At 42.0% G+C, this 22,581-nt stretch overlaps 1 protein-coding gene across 1 annotated transcript; it reads right to left on the reverse strand.

Moving 5' to 3' along the window:
- Positions 1–1,450: 1,450 nt before the first annotated feature.
- LOC310961482 (junction plakoglobin-like) lies at positions 1,451–22,581 on the reverse strand. The gene is made up of 16 exons (XM_083933559.1): positions 22,444–22,581; positions 11,434–11,483; positions 10,876–11,034; positions 10,528–10,775; positions 9,888–10,126; positions 8,598–8,799; positions 8,105–8,249; positions 7,800–7,903; positions 7,350–7,688; positions 6,662–6,814; positions 6,409–6,528; positions 6,155–6,305; positions 4,717–4,838; positions 4,413–4,452; positions 3,578–3,710; positions 1,451–2,477 (listed from the first exon to the last, which is right to left on the reverse strand). Exons 2-15 carry the CDS (start codon positions 11,444–11,446, stop codon positions 3,580–3,582), a joined length of 2,166 nt encoding a protein of 721 aa, XP_083789685.1. The 5' UTR covers positions 11,447–11,483; positions 22,444–22,581; the 3' UTR covers positions 1,451–2,477; positions 3,578–3,579.

A 22,581-nucleotide genomic window follows, 5' to 3' on the forward strand; every position in this document is an offset into this window, starting at 1 on the left:
GCCATTTTGTAGGTTTTTTTTCCTTTTGCAAAATTTGACCAATGAAGAAAAAGAGATAAGAAAGTTACTTACTTATTCAAAGCCCTTAAGCAAACATCCAGTAGAGACACAAGAGGAGCTGGGGAGCGTGAAGATGCTTTTTTGGCTACTTCTAGAGAAAAAAAACAGCATTTTGACTTGTAGACAAGAATCGCTAGAAAATATACTCTGACCAACACAGAAAAATTAATAGTGAGTGGGAGAAAGAGATTAAAAAAAAAGCAACAAGAGGTAGATCTGAAAATTGGAAAAATGAATACACCGATTCCACTCACCTCCAAAAATCTAAGAATAGCACAGGAGAAGAGGACTGTATGTTCACTGTTTTGGGCAAAAATGAGCGTGTGCTACTATGGTTTTAAGTGTGAATATGTTGTTTGGTTTATCAGATCATAAACAAAATACTAAGCAATCGGTTCCAGCTGCTTCTGACAGACTAAATGTGAACCGGATTGATCTCATCAGCTGGCTGTATGAGCCAGTAAATACATTTTACATGTACAGTATGTGCTGTACTGTTTTAAGGTCCCATATTATACTCATTTTCAGCTTCATAAATGTATTTTGAGTTTCTACTAGAACATGTTTACATGCTTTAAAGTAAAAAAAACCCCACATTATTTTTCTCATACTGTCTGTCTGAATATACCTGTATTAAGAGATGGGAATTGTGGTTTCAACAAGTCATCTCCATACCATGTATTTGTTCTGCTCAGTCATTGAACTAGCTGACTGCAACCAGCAAAGCTCTACAGCCAGAGAGATGTGCCAATTAATAAATGCACCTGGTTCAGTAACTGAGCAGAACAAATACATGACATGGAGATGACTTGTTGAAGCAACAGTTCTCTCATCTCCCATCTCTGACCTGTATTCACTCTGTCTGAAACGCTCCATTTTAGTGCCTGTCTCTTTAAGACCCCCTCTGAAAAAAACTAGTCTGCTTTGATGGGTCACCGTCCTCATCTGTGCTCTCAGTGTCTTTGCACCATCATTGCAACTGGGTAATTCCTGTAACTTCACTGTAGCTGCACTTTCTACTTGTATATAATTGTGACATCACAACCGTACAGAAGTCCTGACGGCTCGTTTAAAGACAGTTTCTGAATATGAACTGTGTGCATTTCTCTGTGGATTGAGTGTTTTGATACTACACAGAATTTATAAAGCACCTCAACCTGCTTGAAACTTTATATACAGCAATATTTTCTTTAGGTGTGAAAATGTATTGCATACATACTGTAACTGTTAACTAACACTGGGTGGTTTGCAAGGACAGCAGGTTCTTTAAATGGGATAGATCCCAAACATATCAAAATGTGTATTTTCATTGCGGGGTCATTGTTACAGCTTCCAGAATTATTGTAATGAACTGGAAAACAGATGAATCATTTCAAACATGGACACCATATATGTTTAATATATCCTTTATTTTTATTAAACAAAATTTCAGTAAAAACTCTTATTAAGTAGAAAGACAAATTTCCCTGTCAGTAGTTTGCTCCAGCTGTAGGGCCGCCTCCCCCCCACTTTATCACCACAAGTCGACTAACAAAATCAGTCAATCCATTGAAAACATCTGCAAATCCACTGTATCCACGTTGTTGTTTGTGACCAAAAACATCTTTGTTAATATTTTGGTAGTGTCGGATAATGTGAATGGCAGTGAATACCTGGTAAAACAATTCCTAAAAACAAAACGACCATCTTGTTGGCAGCCCTACACTGCTCTCTCAGGTCTGTCACAGACCTCCACATCTCATTTTTTCACTCCTACTGAATTAGTGAACGAGTCGGTGTTGACTAACTTTTCACTGACTCTTTAAGTGTTGGGTCACAGCGGGAGAAAGTTGACAGTATATAGTGTCAAAACTACAGCGTCGACAGCAGTGTCTGTTACAAAGGCGTTAAGAAAGAAACAGAGCGGTGAGCAGGTGCACCGTGCACGTTGGGCCACCTCTGGCAGTGTTTTCAACTATTATTCTTGTTTTTTTTCCTTTTCCTCTCAAAAAAAAAAAAAGAAAAAAAAGAAAGAAGGAAACTACACCATTATCATCACAAAATAAAATCTCTTTGGCATAGAATACCCACCCAAAAGCATAAACACACACTTTCACACTCACAGACACACTCACATGCACACACACACACACACACACACACACACACACACACACACACACACACTCTCTTAAAAGGTTCTCTAACAGAAACCTACAAGCATCATCGTCATAGTTATAATCAGCAAAATTATGCTATAAAACAAAGTTGAGCCCTGTTAAGATTATGAGTCCCGTACTCAGTGATAATTGCATATATTACATCAGGCTGTGAGCAGAGGGAATAATCTCTACTGACGACTAGATTCTCTTCTTTATCCCACGACGCCCCACATCAGCTCCTCAGCTTCCTTTTCCACCTTTCTGTCTCCTCTGTGTCTATAAGAAGAAGGAAAATAAACAAAATCAGCCACTTTTCATCTTGCATAGCTCTTCCATAGGTTCTTTAAAAGTTATCATGTTGGAGACTTTAACGACTACCTTCTTTCTTACTCGTGCTTCAACTATTAGCGAACATTTTCTGCGGAGAGATGTCGGTATTTATGGTTTTGCACATGCGCCTCTCACTGGTTTGAAGTGGGCGGGAAAAGGGTGATTAACGTCATTTTAACGATAACGTCATTGTAGTAAAATTTAGAGTCGACTAGAAGATCTTTTTTTTTTTTTTCTTTACGTTCTTAAAGCTCTGAGCGGGAACATCTCATAACTCGGTGACCTTCTACATCCATACTTTCTCCTCCAACACTGAGGTCATCTGAGAAGCTGCTCCTTTCCATCCCAGATAGGCGTTTGAGACGTAAAGTCAGACCGTGCCCAATTGTGGAACTGCCTCCATCTACATGTTGGGTCAGTCACCACCATCGAATGTTTTAAATCCAGGCTAAAGCTTGTTTGCTTTGGCTTTTTATGCGTTTTAAATCATGTCAAGATGTGTTTTTGCATTGGTGTCGTTTGTTAATTTCTGAACTTCTTCCTTTTTACTGTGTAAAGCAATTCGTTTTTTTAAACTGTGCTACATAAATACACTGACTGGGGTATGTTTAGGTGGGAAAAGCATTGCAGGTCTGTAGTCTTTTCGAATAACATCAACAAACAGTTACTCTCTGGGATGAATTCTGACATGAATGACAATTTGGTCTGATTTAAATTCTCATGCTTACAATACCACTAATGTTGCCCACCACTTCAGCCTCAAATATATCATTGTGTTACTATGACAATATGAATAACACATTTCTAGAACATGTTGTCAATTTACTTATTTTCTAGGGGAAATACAAAATTCACAAAAAGGTTTTTTTCATTTCATTATTGCCTTAATCTTATTAATTGAATACCAGCACTCTTGAGTGTTAAACTCTTTAATAAATGACACCTACAGATGTTTTGTGTTTTTAAATTACCTCTTATTTAAATCATTAGTATTTAATGTTAATGAGAACAATTTAAGATTTAAAACCACGTTTGCATGTACTGACCTTTAATATTCAGGGTATACTTGTCTGTCGTAGGCCATGCTGCCTTGGTAGTCGTCCGGTATCATATTTCCATCCATGCCGTCCATGGGGATGTCAGCTGCATACCCGTAGCCTTGGAAACCAGCATCCAGCTCTGCAAGAAATGACAACATTTGTTTTTTTTACTTGTTACGCACTGTACAGACAGATTATGTCATTTAGCTTCCCTTGTACTTGGAGGATTTAGTTACTAATGCTGTTGTGATAATGGCTACAGAACAACTGAGAATAGCACAAGCTTGTGGAAATCATTTAAGATGTGAGCCACATTTTTAGAACACAGTGATCGCACAGAGAGAGAGAGAGACAGAGAGAGAGAGAGAGAGAGAGAGACAGAGACAGAGACAGAGAGAGAGAGAGAGAGAGAGAGAGAGAGAGAGAGAGAGAGAGAGAGAGAGAAAATACCAAGGCCATACAAGGAGAAAAGTCAAGAGAAGGAAAGGACGGGAATTAAGAGAGAGATGCAAACACAGATAAGGAAACACCAGAGATCGATGGGGAGAAAACCTTTTAGACTTGGCACTAAGGAGCAGGGAGCGATGTTTTACAATAAGAACAAAGAAAAAGCGAAGGTGGAAGTGAATGAGATTAAGAATGGTAAAATGTGACTTGGCCATATACTACGTTTGTATAGAATAATTGAATAATGATCATTGGAAATGGAAGCTGAAGGCTGCAGCAGGGAGGAAACCCGTTAGCAGATTACGGCATTTTAACATTGCTGTGGCTCCCCTGTGGTGGAGTGACCCAGTGTTGAGGAATGTGCTGTATGTGCACATTTCAGACAGTTACTCACCATCAGGATAGGGTCCCTCCATGGGGACACTGTTGTGGGCCTGCAGAGAGGTCACGAGAGGGCAGTGGTCAAATACTTTTATATAGACATGTTATGTGTAATCCTTAAAGTATTATTAAAGATTACACAATAAATAACCAGCTTCTTGAAAACCAATTGCTTCGCAGATTTTATATGCGCTATCAGCTCTGTATGAAGGTGCTAAGATGAGTAAGATGTAAACCTAGAGAGTTGAAGGGAATTTAAAAAAACTATTTCTACTTTAATGTTAGTGTCCTGGCAGTGGAGGGCGCCAGACACTCACCATCTCCCAGGAAGTGGGGTCGTGTTTGAACAGAGAGTGTGTGAGCTCCACCGACACTCGCTTCTTGTAGTCTGAGTTCTTATCCTCGGAGATGCGGAAGAGCACAGCTGCAGCGTACGTAGCTGAGGGGGAAAGAATCAGGAAACATTCAGCCATCTACAGAAAACTTACACTCATTCTTAATAATAACAATATTGTTTTATAGTGTGGGTGTATTAAAAGGAAACTGATCCAAATCCACATTTTAGTCTGGACTGCACCAGAGGTTAAAGTTTTAAAGATGAAGCAACAGTGAAAACATCATAAATCTCTGCAAGTGTGTGGGTTAGTGAGTCTTGTCTAATTACGCCATAGTACTTCTACATGAAAATGTAGTAGAAGACATTCTTTGAAGCAGTTCAAAGTGACTACATAAAAATAAAAGCAATAATAATTTGATATCCGAGGAAATATTCTTATTTACTTTCTTTCTGAGAGTTAGATGAAAATATTGATACTGCTATATCAGTAAAATAAGTAATAAGAGATAAATAAATAAATAACTTAATTAAAATTGTACATCAAGTTACTCTGTGTATTCTTTTAATATGGCATCTTTCACAGTTAGTTCTGATGCAAACATATTGGCTGTAGATATATAGCTATTTGCAGTGTTTTAAATACTGATAAATAAAAAGTATTTTATGATGTCAGATTTTCAACTCTCAGACAGTCCTTAAATGCATCTTGTGTGATGTACGCTTCAGAAAAAGTAACCAAAGTTTAATATCATGATATTTTGTCCAAATCTCTTAATCACTTTAATCTACATGTCCCATTTAAAATTAAATAAGTTTGCACTAACAAGATACTCTAAAAAAGATAAAATTCTGCAATATGAATGACTCACATGAGACCAAAAGTAATGGGAAAAAAAACCCTGAAGTGCAGGGAGAACAGAAAGATTTTAAAAATGTAAATAGTTCATTATGTATAGCATGTGGAGACACCATCCCGCCCTGCGATATTGGTAACACTTGCGGGCACTAAAATTCAACTTGTGTTTTTCTTTTTGTTGTGATTGATGCTATTTTAACTATGTCCTGCTGCACAAAAGACATTTTTGAGTTCTCCTTACGTCTAGCCATGATTGTGCTGTTTCCACAGAGTTGCCCGACTTTACATTGCAGTGAAAAATAAGCGCAAAGGGAGTAAAAATGTGACAAGACCCAGAAAAGACTTGGGGTTCAGATGGTTTATATAGGCAACTATAGGCCATTCTGAAATACAGTGGATTAAAAGTATTGTCTCACAAAATAGACCTGGTCGTGTGGAGTGAAGTACCTGGAAACTGCACTTACGGTAAGTACCCTACAGCACTTGAGTAAATTGACTTCCACCTATGACTAAATGCTACATTACGGTCAGCTAATCGCAGTGCATTATCTGGGTGTCCTACCGATGCCCTCGTTGTTGGAGTGCAGCAGGTCCATCAGCGGAGCCGATGCGCCCTCACTGTCGATGAGCTCAGCTGACGGTTTGTCCAGGGCCAGCTCGCACAGGACGCCTGCTGCCACGCGCTTCACGTTGTCCACTGGAGAGTAGAGGAGCTAGAGATCGAAAGGAAGGATATGAGACACACACACAAACAAAAACACATCAGGAAGTCAATTATCAAGACGAGGAAGTGTGACGGTCAGTTTCCTCTGTTACCTGAACAAACAGAGGAATTGTCTGCAGGTTGGCGATCTCTGCTCTGTTAATGGGATCTCTTGCCAGGATGTGCAGAGCTCCTGTGGAGCCCTCCACAATCTCCTCCATCCTCACTCCATCCTGAGGGGCATTATGAAAAGAAGAAATGTTACTCAAAGATACAGATAATCAGAAATAATTCACACAATCCCTTATCTGCACACGTAGTTAATCGGTGACCATAAGTATGCTTTCAAACTAGCCCCTCACGTACCTGGTATGTCTGCTGGGTGGATGAACCGTGTTTCTGGGCATCCTGGTGGGCTTTGAGCAGCAGGTTGACCAGACGAGGGATGGCTCCAGCGTCCCTCAGAGGGGCCTGGTTCTCTGGGCACAGGGCCAGGTTGCGGATCAGGCCGACCACAGCCTTCAGGCGGGGAAGAGAGAAAAAGATGCAGTCATGATACGGTTTCCTGTGATTCCCTGGTCTTCTGTTCCTGCTGTCATGTCATTTTATGCTCCTTCAGGCTGATTGAGACTCTGGCCTTCCGCCTGACCCGTACTCCCCTCTGTCCATCTGTCTCACCATTTACTCCTCAATGTGATTGTGTGTGAACTCATGTTCCCTCAAACCACCTGTCTTGTGTCCTAGTGCGCATGCACAAAAGTTGCATTCTGCCCGTTACCGCTCCAGCAAAACAATTTCCCCCTGGGATTCTTAACGTATTTCTGATACTGATTACACCTGCTTTCCTTTCTAAAATCCTTTCAACCATCTTTCGTAAACACCGTCTTATCTTCTTTCCCCGTCTGGACCAAACTATGGTCTCACATAAGTGTCAATAAAAATTTTTATTTCGAAGACTATTGTTGCATATAAATTATTCAGGGGGGAAAAACTGCATGAAAAACTGAAACTCAAATTGACCCACACTTTCTCTCTATCCCTCCCTCCTCTCTACCTTGATGACGGGCCAGTAGTAGGGTTGGTTGAGCAGCTTGACGATGGCGGGGATGCCGTAGTGTCTCCTGACAGCATTCTGCGCCATCTCAGCCTGTTGGTGGCGTGATGTCAAGTGACGCAGAGCGCAAACGGCAGGTTCAGTCACATCCTCCTTTTCGCCAGCGCGCAATATGGCGTGGATCAGTGCCTCGACACCATTGCCCTGGGTGACCAGAGTTTTATTGTGGGCATTGTTGCATGTGAGGTTTGACAAAATGCCGGTGGCGCAAGTGAGCATGTTGAGGTCGTCTGAACTAAGCAGGCCCACTAGCGTCTGCAGAAGGCTGTCCATACCCTCCTGGAAACAGGGAGAGAATGATTTCAGAAAGTTCCTCATGGGGCCAAATAATGAGAAATAAAATAAACAGATTTTCAGAAGAAAAGAGCGGAAGTGAGGGTGGACACAGACCTGCTTGGTGGCAGCATCAGACAGGTTCCTGAGCGTCCACAGACAGTTCTGCATCAGACGCTGGGTGGAGCCTGTGAGGTGTTTACCCAGAGCCTGCATCCCGCCTGCACAGAACACAGAAATCACTCAGCTCTCAGCAACATGTCATTCATTGTGCTGAGGTTGACATGAAGCCATTAACCACAGTTCAGGTAACAAAAAGTTGACCCACCTGTATGACTGCCTTACACACTTAAACAGAGGCACGCACACACACACACACACACACACACACACACACACACACACACACACGTATTACATACCAGCCTCAACAATGGCAGGTTTGTTGCTGGGGCACACAGAGAGGACTTTGAGAACACGGCTTGTGGTCCACAGCAGCTTCTCATAGCTGTTGTTTCTCATGATGTGAACGAGACCCTCAGGACCCCCGTTGGAAAGGATGATCAGCTGTTAGAGAGATAGGGACTGTGTTAGTATACAAAGTGCAGATGGTGAAAAGAACTCAGGATCTATTTGTAAAGAAAACCTTATAGTTTACAATGCTCAAATCTTATAAAGCTGGGACCTGTACATACAGATCGCACCAGTTAATCCCACACTCATTTTTCTACACTCAACAAATAACCACACCTATATTCTCACTGCGGCGGCATCTGAACACCTCTGTTCACACGCCACACCCAAAACAAAACGCAAGCACACACAGGCACGACAACTTGAACAGTCTCAAATGACAATACTTTATTGGTATGAAGCGCGCCAGCCATTATATTGCATGTACTGACAATTACACACCTTGCTCTCCTGGTTGCCATAAGACAGCAGCTGCAGACAGTCTGTGGTGATGGCCAGGAACTTTGGATTGCTCTTCTTCAGCAGGGGAACCATCTTCTGCAGCCCGTCGGCCAGACGAACAGCCATCTTAGCTCCTTCCTGGTGGAGCAGCAGGTTGTGGAGCGTGGTGATGGCGTAGAAGAGCACAGACTCCATGGGAGAGCTGTGGGACAGAAACGGGTGGTTTTAAGTGCGAATCACAGACAAATAGCTTGTTCAGCGGCTATACATTCAAGATGGATGTCCTCACTGTTGGATAAAATATGAAGCATGAAGTGTCAGTGATTGAAAGTAATTTCTTATCTGTTTACTTTTTTTGTTGGATGCCACCTTCCACCTGCCTCACATACTTGAGTCTGCATTCTTCTACACTGCCAACAATGCCAGTCAACACTAACCCTAACCCTTGAACAAGAACTGAATGTCCGGGACAATCCGCTTCTCTAGGAGAGAACAGGTCTTGTTTCTTCCTGGGAATATAGACTAATGCTGGTGGAGAAACTTAAAAACATCTACAAATACGTTCAAAGATATAGAAAAACACTCTGTTTTGAACACTAGATTTGTGACTGATGTGTTTTTTCCGCAAAGAAAAAAAATGCAGAGACACAAAATGTCCTCTTTCTTAACTGAAACTGATTCTCAGTTTATGTGACCTGGAGGCTTCACGTTCTGACATCACACTTCTAAGTTTCATACTGAACTGTGATTGGCTCCAAACTGGTCGTGCTGTCAGAAATCCTGCTAGTACAGTGTGTACACGCTATAAACTCTAATTTAGGGTGAGCTCAGAGAAACCTTCTCCATTCAGAAGATAAAAGTGGAAACAGCATTCTGGTGTTAAACTCTGCAAAGTGCAGCTCAAACATCCAAGTGAAGTAACGATAAGCAAAACGACAGCGGAGGGGGAGTTTAACATCTTTTTCCTATTCTATTACTACGTTCTCCTTTAAAAATCATTACAAACTAGAGTCAACAGCTCTTCTTCTTTAACTGAACTGTATTGTAAAACACAATAGCCTGAATTTGGCATATTTCAAAAAGCATTAATGAATAACCCCATAACAAATCAAATTGGGCCTTGAAATGCAACTGACAAAAGGTTATAGCTGGAATTTTCCCATTCATACACTACTACACTATAATAAAGAGCACATTTTCCTAACATGTACAAAAAACCCGTCAAGGATCAAAGTCATAAGTGCTCAAAGTCAAATGACTTCCTCTCCCCTTCTCTCCATCCAGACGCACCTGAGCATGCGGACCAACGCAGGGATGCCTCCAGACTTGAAGATGGAGAGGAGGCCCTCTCTCTGGTGGGACAGGTTGTGGAGGATGCTAGCTGTGGCCCGTGCCGTTTCCATGTCGCTTGTGTTCTGCATCGCCCGCACCACTGCCGCCACCATCTGAGGGGACTGCATCATCGCGCGCCGCGAGGCCTCCTTGCGTGTAAGCTGGTTGACAATCTGAGCAGCCTTGCTGACCACCACCTGATGAGAGAAGACGAGTTCCATATTTAAATTAAATTATACAACTGAAAGTGACTGGTTCCAATGCTACTTCTATAATAAAAGAGGTGATACTCAAGATGTTGTGTTGATGTAAGTTCAACATTAAGGATTCAAATTACCTTCAAATGTGTCAGACCAACTCTTCAAATCCCCAAATAATCAATTTAAAATAATATTAAACAGAGAAAACATCATATTTGCGAAGCTGGAACCAGGAAGTGTCATTTTTCTTGATAAATTACCTGTAATGGATCATCAAATTTGGAACATCAGATTTCCCATAAGGTTAGCTGTTCATCATTAAGTGCAGCAGTAACAAATTTAACTCAATCAAATTATCTCACAATAACCAAATTTGACCAAAATGCTGCGCTCATCACCTGGTCTTCGTCGTTGAGCAGCTTGGTGAGCTCGGGCACGGCGCGTGAAGCCAGCTCTGCATCATCCTGGTAGTTGATCAGATGGATGATTGCCGTCTTGAGCATCTGGGAAGGTTCAGCCAGCTGCTGGACGTTGGTCATCTGGGACGAGTCTATCTGAGTGGAAAGGATGGTGGTGCCTCCCTCCAGCGTCTCTGGGAACATTGCGGCCCGCACCCGCTGGGCTCTAGTGAAGTGGCCTTCTAGGTCTACGGAGGAGTGAGACAATGATATCACAGCCAACATGTACAGTAATTAAGGCTACAGTATATGTGTATGTGGTTGTTAGGCCCTCGCTTGTTGTCTTACCAGGCTGTTCGGTTGTGACAGTGGTGGTCATGGTGTAATGCTTGTAGTCACTGTCGTCATCTCTGACAGTGTTGGCTCCAGACTGGATGCCTGAGTCTATGCCGTACATCGTCTCGCTCCACTGTGCCACCTTCACAACGCCACTGTCGGCCTCACCCACTACAAAGCACAAGGAGAGGAATTGTGGGACGTCGGAAGTGTTGGATCAGAGTCCTTTATTAACAAGTTTGATAACTATGGAGTGAGGGAATTGTTTTACATCTGCACCACATAACAGAACAGTTTTACAGAAGTTAACTTCTGTTGTTGAATGTATTAAGGAAGTGACCTCAGTATAAATACATGACAACAATAGTTGGAAGTAGGAAAGGTCATGATCAAAAGATTCAACAGTGCTGTGGAATGAGGGGAGAGACAAAAGAACTTTAACATGCACAAAGCTTAAAGTGAAATCACTAGATTAAAACAGCCTGCGGGCATGTGGGTAGAGGAAATAAAATAAAATGGTAAAATACATAAAAATGTTCCAAAGCAGAAACAGAATTGTGAAATACTTACTTTGCATTGCCATCCCTGCCTCCCGTTATCAAAACAACGATGGAGCAAACCTAAAAAACACAAAGAGAGCCTAAGTCAAGATTTCCGACATGTCGTCTGCTATATGATATGATGATAAACTTCACTTCATGTATCTTGAGGAATTAATTAATATTCCAGCAAAATGTCTGCTCCCCCACACAAGGCTTTCATTCATTTTTATATGCAACCGGAGTACAACAGTTCACAAGATGACCCCGCACTCCTCCCAGCTGCGCACCCTGACCTGAAAATGACAACACAGAGCTGCAGTAGAGGCTCATGGGAAAGGGGGGGCGAAAAGAGCAGAGAGACAGCTGTAAGTCAAGAATGCTAGCCAGCCCGAGTGACCTTTCAACCCGGGCCTCCGCCCATACAGCCGTGGGAGAAGCCTGCTGCTGAAGCAAAGCAATCAGGAACCAGCTCGTCAGGTTTCTACACCACTGGGGGAGTATGTGTGCGTACAGGCAGTGCGCATACTCCTGGTCACACACTAGACCTCATAAGAAAACACCTGCAACTTACTAGTTACTTTTGTTTGTCTTATTTAGAATACTATGACCTATAAGTCTTACTTGCCTTCTGGGTCTCATAAGATATGCTTCTATTAAAGTGACATCCTGAGGCATTTTGTGTAGTTTTATTGTAACAGTGCTCCAAATTGCGTAACCGCCATGCTACTTGTTGGAACAAGTTTGCTCTACAGCTCCTGCATTAAAATAAAATAAGTAATTCTTCCCGCTACATTTACTCAGTCCTCACATACACATCTTACTGCTCCTCCCAAATAATAATTTTATGTTGGTCTTACTGTGCTTAAATGTTGATATAGTGTACCATTAGATGCATTCACTGCTTCAAATTTCAAAACAGGGTTGCACATTAGAACCTCAGACTTATTTGCAATGGTTTATGAAGATAATGCAAAAACAGGTTACGTCATATCTCAAATATTCAAGGTCCCATATTGTAAAAAGTGGGATTTCCATACATTTGGCAGGTTGAGATGCTGTATTAATACTGTGAAAGTATAAAAACGCTCAATCCTCAGAGATATTAACAAAGCCTGTATTCAGAAACTGTGTCTTTAAACGAGCCGTCAGGACTGGGGGTTGGGGGTGGGGGTACAGGTGTTTTCTAACATTAAAGCATGTAAACAACAAACCCAAAATAGTATGTTCTTGAAAATGCGCATAACATTGGAACCTTAATCTAATCGTGAGATGTTGCTACCTTCCTAAAATATAGACTAGACCTCCTTGTTATGAGGACCCAAAATACCCTCTCATTGCAGACCATGCATGGAGGTTTCTATCTCCACATTTCTGCAGCTTGAATGTCACCCACTACAGCAAAGCCTCTTCATCACAGAAAAATCTGCATTCATAATAGCTGCCTGCCATTGCATGCTACATCTAACCAATAGTACAATGCATTCACTGTGCCAGCTACAAGTGCTTTCAGATGTTTGACTGTTACTGACAGGATTCTTAGAGCACATTTTAGGGGTGTGTTGTGCTTTTGTTTGAGTGTGTACTGTATATGTAAGAGTGTGGTTGCTGATTTCTACAGGCAGTGCAGATGAGCTGAAGATACTGAAGGGGTCTACACACAAAGTAAACAAAAAGGATTAAACAGACAAAAAAGAAAAGAAAAATACTACCATGACAGCTGGTTATAACTTAAAACATGATTCCATGCAATAAGCATCTACACTCATCTTCCGCCTTTACTACTCATAAAACAAGTCGGGGCTAAGCCACAGAGTCATGCTGCCGTGTTGGCACAGAATGAGCTTTAAACCCCTTAATTATCACCTGCTTACATTCAACGTCACAGAACACATTCATAGTAGCACAACTTAACAAAAGCAGTAAGTACTGTAATCACAGTGGATCGATGGGTTTGCAAGAAAGGAATTTGTACAAAGCTGCTGAACTGCTTTGTCTCTCTGCCTTCCGTACACTGGAGCTGTTCATGATGTAAAGCACCGCTCCCTCCTCTTTTCCTCCTCCAGCTTTGCATAAAGATATGTCAGTTTGACCCATCCCACTTTTTCTCCCCCCGGCTTCATGCTGTGTTTTACTGGGGGGTGTGTGTGTGTGTGTGTGTGTGTGTGTGTGTGTGTGTGTGTGTCACAGGGGGGCTTTGTTTTCCATTACAGTTTGTATAAAGAAGAAACTGACAATAGTGTTTGTACTGCATGTTCCTCATTATTTTGTCAGTCCTCAGTTTTTCTCTCTGTGGCACTTTAATGGGCTAGTAACTCACATGCAAGTCCCCACGTGTTTTTGGGCCTGCATGTGTTAATAACTGTTGCTACGCATGCGCTCAAAATACGTTCACCTGAAGTCGATGTTCTTGTAAAGGTCCCAACATGCCCCTCTATCTCGCTCTTACCTTCGTAGGGAGCAGCAGCTCATGGAGTTTCAGCTGTAGTCAGTCTGGCATGAGATCCTGCAAGACGAGGCCCCCAGAGGACTGTCTGTGCTTGCAGCTACATGCTGCCTTAAACTAAATGCACTGACTCATAAGACAGAAACTATGCTTACAATCACTGTGTATTCTTGCCGTTCTAACTAAAGGTGTGGCCTCTTTTTAAACACAAGCAGGAGGGCTTGTCTGTCAATTCTTGGCCCTATTCATTGATCAATATCTCAATAAAATCAGACACACCCCAGATTTACTTTCTGCAAATTACAAAGGCTTTTATAACTATCTCAAAACATTTTATCGATCCACTGCTGGAGCCACATATACAACTGATATACAACAAAGACCATCTAACTTTTTGTTGCAACTGCAGCTTATACACCAGAACTTTCCTGTTCTCTGTAAATCGGTCGACAGTGTTTGTGTAGTCTTTGTTTTCCTGGGCGAGGCATCGGGTTCAGCCAACTGTTGCAATGCCTCGACACGCCCCGTGTATCACCTAGGTAACCGAAACTCCGCTGAGAGCAGGGACTGTACTGGGGGGGTTTATCCGCTGACCCATCTGATGTTTGAAGCTATGCTCACTTGTTTGCTGATAAGCTCTGCCCCCTCTTGGGTTTTCTCATAATTTCGTTTTGTTTTTTCTTCCCCACAATGCCCATGACTGTGGTCCAAGGCAAGAAAATCTAAGAAAATCATTCAAAGTTTTGATTTAAAGAATGATACAGCTAAGAAAAAACTAAAGCCGTTTCAAATAGCGCATGTTTCAGTGATGGTCAAAAACACATTATTTTTCTCTGTCTGTCTGAATATAAATATATCTCTGTATATGTATAATTATCTTTCTGAAATGATCTTTGTTAGCGCCTGTCTATTTAAGCCCAGTATGATCTGATTGGTCAGTAATTCCAGATCTCCTGCATCTGCGATCTGTGTGACATCACAAATCCTGACGGCTCATTTAAAAGACAGTTTCTGAATACAGGCTGTGTGCGTTTCTCTGTGGATTGAGCGTTTTGATACTTAGTTTTTATTTAACACCTCAATCTGCTCTAAAATAAAAAAGACTTGGCAATCTCACTTTTTGCAATAAGGGACCTTAAAACTTTTTCTTTTTGTATATTATGGCGACAGAAAAACTGAGCATCAAGGCTTATCTGCTGATCCCTCCCCAATTGTTCAGTGCTGACTAAAAGTTGTTGGTTGTATTGTGTACTTGTGACTGGACTTTGCTCTCTTCCAGTTAATGAGTGATTCATCCTTTCACTCTTAAATATGTCCCTTGTTCCATTCTCGTCTTTACCACCATCTTATCTGTACATCCACCCACACAAACACATACGAACATGAAAGCCACACTTTTACTCTGGAAATCCTGTATCACACTAAACACTTCCCACTATCTTGTCAAGGAACAGCCTCTCTGGATGACTTTAGGGGGCTTCTTCCTAAAAAAAAAAAAAAAAAAAAGCCCTGCACAGTAAAACCAGGAATGTGCATCAGTGAAAGCCGCCAGTTGAGCCAACGAGTTGCAACAGAATAGCAGAGATGGATACTGTTCAGCACCTAATGGTAAAACGCTGGTGTGACATTCCACACTAACATAGGGCATTCAATCTGTCCTGGGTCCACGCATAAATCTTGTGCTGAAAAAAAAGGCATACTTGTTCACTCTTACACTAAAGCCTTCTAAACTTTTCACTGACTCACTTATACATGGCTGAAACTAACAGATACTATGAGAATATGGCTGCTGCGAAAAAAAGGATGAGTAACTCTGTTCTCAATCATGAAAACAGGTTCACTAGCCTGCCCTCCCCCAGGCATGTCAGAGAGGGAGTGTCTCCCCAGCAGTGACAGGCTCTCAACAAGGGTGTGGCAGCAGAGTGTGTGGGTGTATGAGTGAACTGGGTGAGGCTGAAAACACCTAATTGCTAGAGGGGCTAAACTGTTCATTCTCACATTTTATTCTCCTCCTCAGTAAATAAACCCAATAATTAATAAGTTAGGGAGTTGCGAACTTAAACTATCGAACTGAAAGACCTTTCCAGCATTCCAGATTTTTGAGTTTGCTGGCCTAAGCTCCTCTTTGAATCACAGCAGGAATGAATCAGGTCAGGGAAGAGGCCCAGGGGGGCTGGAGATGTATTCTGGTCGTATTCCAGTGTGGCTCCTAACGTGCATTACAGAGTTTGCAGTGATTTGTTATTTAGCCTCATGCTTGTTTGGCAGGCAGGGGTGTAAATAACATGTCACTGGGCTTTTGCTGTGTGCTCTGCTGGGCTGTTTACATGCTTGCCTGAGAAGATGAAACTTGCAAAAAGTGTAAAGGCATAGTTGACATTTTTGGAAATATGCTTAATCTCCTTCTTGACAAGAGTTGGATTGGAAGATTTATACACCACTTTATCTGCCAGTTAAATATGGAGCTATTGGAGCCAATTATCCTACATTAGCATAATGCAGTCTGTCAAAATAAACCTGCCAGCACCTCTAAGGCTCACTAATTAACAAGTTATATCTTGTTTGTTTAATCTGTATTCAAACTGAAAAGTAAACAGTCCTGCACATACCACCCTGTACAACTACGACCTGTTGTTTTAACCATAAACAAAGGTAAGCTAACTATCTCCTGGTGGTAGCAGCACAGATGTATAAAGAAAACTGGATACAGTGTTCAAGGCGGATCTAAAATAAGCTTAGCTAATGTGGTAGCTTCATATTTATTGCACAGACACGAGTGGTATCAATCTTCTCAGCTCACTCACAAGGAAAATGTTGATTTATTCCATTAACTCACTTCTTGAAAAAACAAAAACACATTTATCTTTTGTTTATATTAACTGCAAACTCTCATACTACAGCTTTGATGTAAAAACTTAGCTTCATCTGGTGGTCTGAGATTTCTAACAGGCTTGCACATGTCATGTTTAGACTGACATGCAAATAAAGCAGATTATGTTAACACACATCTGTAAAGCTTCCTGCACCATCTGCACAGATCAACTATTTGACATATAGGCCGCCCCCACGCACACACACCCTCTAACATACATGTCCCCTGACATGCAACACACACTCCTCTTACTATTAACGGTTTTCTAGATGACTTTAACACAGCACCCTGCACTCACACAGCCCAATCCTCCTGACACAGTAAATGGCCAGTGCAACCAGCTGAGCCCGTAGAGCTGACAGGCTACAGTTGACATTGTGCTCTCTGTCTGCATCATTTCTCCACGGAGTTGGGGTTCAGCTGTCCCGATGGGATACAGCTTAACACCCCCACCAGACCTGCCTCGTCCCCAAACCACACATCCCTCTCCCCCCATTCGTCCAACAAGAGCTGTCGAGGCACTGTGCTGGAGGCAACATGGGGCTAACTGGATAGTTGTTTGTTATAAATCAATAAGAGAGGATGTGAAGTGGTGCGCAGCTAATGGATTTACTGTGGTGGGTGACAGGAAGTGGTGGTCAACATTATCTGACGTACCAACTGCTGGGCTGTTTGGTCAGAAAGGGGAAGTTGATTAAGAGACATTGTAATTTCACAACTGCTCCTACATACTGTAGACGCAAAACTATGGTGACAAACTACTGTAGGCTGTATCACGCCAAATGACTGTAACAGGCAGTTGATGAAATCCAGACCATAGCAACGCCAGTGTGCCAAGAGCCCACAGAAAAAGAACAGACAATAAGATACTGCTGGTGTGCACTTGAGCAACACACAAACTGAATCTGGCAGATACAACACAACGCACTCCCCTTCCTTTCCTGATTTGGAAACATTCCCAACAACACAGTCAACCACAGTCAGCATGCCAATGAATAAAATAAGCTGCAAAAAGGATAATGACTCTAGATCTGTCAGTTGATTCACTGCAGCTACTTTAATGAGTTGAATTAAGCCAGTAGATGCAGTGTGGTGCCTGTAAATTGGTGCGTCGTTGTTTACTCCCTGTGGGATCTTGCTTTGAATCAAAGGAAATGTGAGCTGTCTCGGAGGAGGTCCCTGAGTGCAGAGCAGGATCAGATTACACAAAGCTGATAAAGGGAGGGGAGGGAATTACTAAAAAGGAGGTGTAAACTATGGCCCACAACAAAACAGCAAAGTTCACCAAACCGTCACCTATCAGACATTGTGGGAGGGAAGCATGTATGTCCAAAGATTGGGAGAACAATAAATACATCATAAAGATATAGAAATCAAAGGGCTGTTTAAATGAAATCCAGAACATCAAGTGCATTGGGGCAATGCTTGTGTCTCTGGACCTACAGTAAGCAGGATGTGCCCCTCTGCCATGTTGTTTGGTTGACGGTAGGAAGGAAGAGGATGAACTAAGTCTCTAATAGCACAGAGAGCCTCTGTTACTGCGTTTGGGGTAGAGAGGAAAAGAGTAGCTGTATTGTCCCATTGACTGCTGTCACAGTGAAAGGGAAACCGGGTCTCAAGTGTCCCCACTGGATGCAACCAAAAAGGCTGAAGCACATCAAGATGGCTTTTTGTGTTCACTGGCCAAGTTTGGTGGCCAGCGCTGCATCCAAAGCCCTGTTTAAAAAAGGCCTGACAGGGAGGTTTTTTTTCCCTTTTCTTGAACTGCCACTGCTATGCATCGGTGTGCGGCTGAGCACTGAGGCGATGTGACAGATGATTAATTTTTCAGGGAGATTAGAGGCACGAGGGAGAGGGAGGGGGGTGCTTTGGAGAGGAGGGCAAAAGTCTAAAAGGGACCCTAAAGAATACAACAGTCTGCTGGAACCATTTCAAGTTCAGTTTGTTCTTGTTCATGATCACCACAACCAAAACAAAAGAAACATGAAATTCTAAATATTTGAAGAGTGAAAGCTAAAGTTATAAAAAATATATATATAGTGAAATGTCAACATTTAAGGGGAGACACTACAGGTGAAAAAACCCCATTAAAAACGATAAAACCTTAACCAATAGATATCACCATGAAACGTCCCCAGTTGATTACTTGCATAAAGACAACTACTTGTGTGTTTTTTTCTAAAATTTACATTTAGTCACACAAATGAGGCATTACGTAATGATGACTGTGATTTAGGAGAAATCTACAGATGCAAAGACAAAGTGAGGTAAAATAAACACCTATAGGTGTATTCTGGATGTTATTGAAGCGAAGAAGCACCAAATCTCAAAATTGACCAGTGCATGAAAGAAACTCTTGTTTTGCCTTAAGGAACAAAGAAGAAATTAATAAGAAGGAATAACAGCCGTGATTGTCTAAAACCAAGACGCATGCATTTTTCTTTTTATCCAGTGTTTTGCAAAGTATGCACAGTATCTCTAGAGTTGCACAACTTTCTCAACACAAGAGAGCATGAAATCCTTCAAAAGTAGTGAACAAAGAAAATCAACAACTGAGTTATGAGATTTTCACTCATCTGTGACGATATGCAAAATGAACTTCCATGTGAGCTGTTGATGTTCTTCATGTTGCACATCGAACAAGTCGAGCTTCCCTGGGGATTAGCTTTGTGTTTCAACCACGCCCTCGCTGTCCCCACTTTCCTCAGTCTCTCACTGAGGGTGTAATTTGGGGACAGGGAGGAGGAGAAGAAAAACAGACGACACCACAGGACTCATCAGAGTCACTATGCTGAGAAGTACAACTCAGCCAAATCATCCAACTGTGAAAACTTTTTCTTTTGAGTCAGTGCCGGAATCCTGTTCCCTCCCTCTCTGCTTGCCGTCAGTGATGAAAAAATGATCAAAGGTAATGTATTCATGAAGAAAACACTAGGGTTCAGCTATTTCCAGCATGCTGTTAGACTGATGCATGGCTGTTCTGGACAGAGCTTGGATATGATACAGTTTTTAAGTTCGAGTGATGGGAAGAAACAGCCATTAGGCCTTTGGGCATTTTACGTAACGAACATTTTCGTGTCTCCGTTTTAGCCAGCCAGGTGAACTGTTGGAGGTAAATAATTTATTTCAGCGACTGTCATGGGTAGAGTTCAGCTGGGCAGTGCCAGCTTTACTTGCTCAGCATAATACCACTGTGCTCTGCTAGAAGCTTCTGATTTTATATTTTGTCACTGACAACAGAAATCTTTTACATTAATTAATGTTTTGGGAAGATCCTGACAATTATTTGATTACTGTAAAAAACAAAAGAGACTCAACGTTCTATGGCTTAATTTAATCAACCTCTTCTCTGGAAAACTAGTGTTTAGTTGCACCTGCCTGGTCATAGATAATAACAATTTTGGAGCACTGGGGGTCTGAGAGGCTGCGGTGTTTGACAGCTTTGTCTGATGAAGATTTCCTCTAAGGCCTGTGGAAGTTAACCCTGTGCAGACTTTGAAGTCAAAGGGGTGGTGGTACGACTACATCAAACACAAAGCTGATGGGAAACGTTATCTCTCTGTGTCCCCTTCTCCATGGGAACGGTAAAACACAGAGGCAGGGTGCTATGCAAACACAGAGCAGGTCACACGACGTGCGCGCTGAGTGGCTGTAACTGAGCCCCTGGAAAGTACTCAGTCAAGGAACGCTGAACGGACACAGGGACGAAGTAACACATCAAAACCACAGAAAAAGACAGGCTAAACAAAGAGGTTAGGATATATGCCATACAGTAATCCCCTTTGCAAAGTGTAGTCCTATTTATACGCTGAAGGATCTCCTGGCCTCTTGCTCTGCTAATGTAGGACAGTATCAGGGAATTAAGCAGGGGGGGGGGGGGGGGGGGATTATCACCGTGCCACCACAGCTGTAGCTGCGAAATCTACAGTAAGTCACCCCCCCTGCCCCGACGCTGCTCCACGACCCATCCACCCTCTTCCCAGAGGGCAGACGGGTACAGCTTTGCAACCAGGGTGCTGTCTGCTGCTCCACTACTTGATGACACAGACCCGGGGCAAGTTCGGTGGAGGCCTAACTGGCAGAAAGCATTGGCACACTGTCCTATTCGGTCTGACACACATTCAACAGCCTCAGCTGGACACATTGGTTGGATGCCATAAACTTGTTTAGTGCTGCTCTTGGCTCCTTGTGATGGTAATACTTTCCAAACAAGACAACAGTAGGTAATGTGATTTAGTGTTTAATGGTCCAAGAGAAAGAAAAGCTGTTTAACTTCTAATTCCAATGTGTCAAATTTAACTTTAAAAGATATTAGAATTGATGGCAAACAACACCGCAAATGACTTAATCGCATTAAAGAAATCGGATAAGATAAAGGTAATTTAAAATGGGTGTTGCCTGATTTCAGTGGATTTACACATGAAATGTAATAAAACAAATTAATGTTCCTGTGGTTACCAAGAAGGATTGAAAAACTGCTGTCCTGTCAAGTCCGGAGCATCTGCAAAACTAAGGTAATGACATCATGGAAGAGTCGGCAACACCTGCAGACAGCACCGCTGGCATGGACAGCTGTTTGGCAGTTGGTGGTAGCTACAGTAACAGCAACACATATCAAGGATATAATTTACCATTCTCTGTCATACATTACAGGTGTGTTACCAGGAACTTACTCCCCCATGTTAAATCAACACTATTAACTCATGTTTACTGTTGTCCGAGCTCAAATATAAAATCTGCAGCTAACAGTATTTTTCATTATCAATTAAACTAATTAACTGTGATTAATTGTTGGTCATAGGATGTCAGTAAGCTGTGTGCACGGGTGAGATCTTCATATTGCTTGTTTTGTCCAACCAACAGTAAAAAAAAACCCAGATATATTCAACTTGTAATCATAGAGGATTAAAAAGAACAGAAAGTTATATTTCAGAGATTACAACCAGTACATTTTGGGCAGTTTTACATTAATATGATATAATAAATAAATATAAATATGACTGAAATGATTAAATCGATTACAACAAATTTTGCAGATTGATTTTTGTTGTGCATTGACTAGTCGATTAGTCGCCTCAGCTTTATTTAAGTTTATATTTGTCGGAACAATAAATATTTTGTTGTTGTCTTGCCAACGTGTTAAGTGCCCATAAAAATGTTATGCTATACTGTCCCTCTGATACAAACTCTATAGTATATATTGTCTCCATTGGCATAATGTGTGGAAATAGCTTTTCTCTTCACCTGCCTCTCTCGCACGCGGACACACATACACACGCGCACACTTGGTCACCAATGATGCCACTGTGGGACACTGTCTATTGACAAGTGACGTCAGGTTGAATAATCGATACTGGGGCCCACACACATGTTATGATGCGGCAGAATGAGATATCTCGTACTTTAAACTTTGAAAATGTTTCAGGTAAGAAAGCAAACTTTTGGGGCCTTGTGAGCTCGCGCTTGACTCCGAAACAGTAGCGGTCCGTTTGAGGCATGCGGAAATGAACTCCAAACACAAGACTGGATTTGCACCGCATGTTTGCACCCAGGTAAGCAAAAGAAGACAAATATAACTTAACATTAGCCCACATTAACACACAGGCGTACAAAACAGGACGGAAACTAGGCGACTATAGGTTACGCTAAAGAAAACACACGAAAAACAGCGTGAACATCGGTGAAAAGGCGGAGAAAGCGAATACGCGTTCAGTCAAACTTACCTGTCGAAACACACGGAAGGGTTTTAGATTACTCCAGGTCAGTGTTGTTTTCTTCAGGAGGGGTAAGGCTCTGTGTTTCTCCTCACTTCACTTCACTCTCTCCGCCGCTGCTGCTGGTGCTGGTGCCGACGGTCTTCT

The sequence above is a fragment of the Echiichthys vipera genome, assembly GCF_963691815.1.
Source record: "Echiichthys vipera genome assembly, chromosome: 2".
Taxonomy (NCBI): Eukaryota; Metazoa; Chordata; class Actinopteri; order Perciformes; family Trachinidae; genus Echiichthys; species Echiichthys vipera.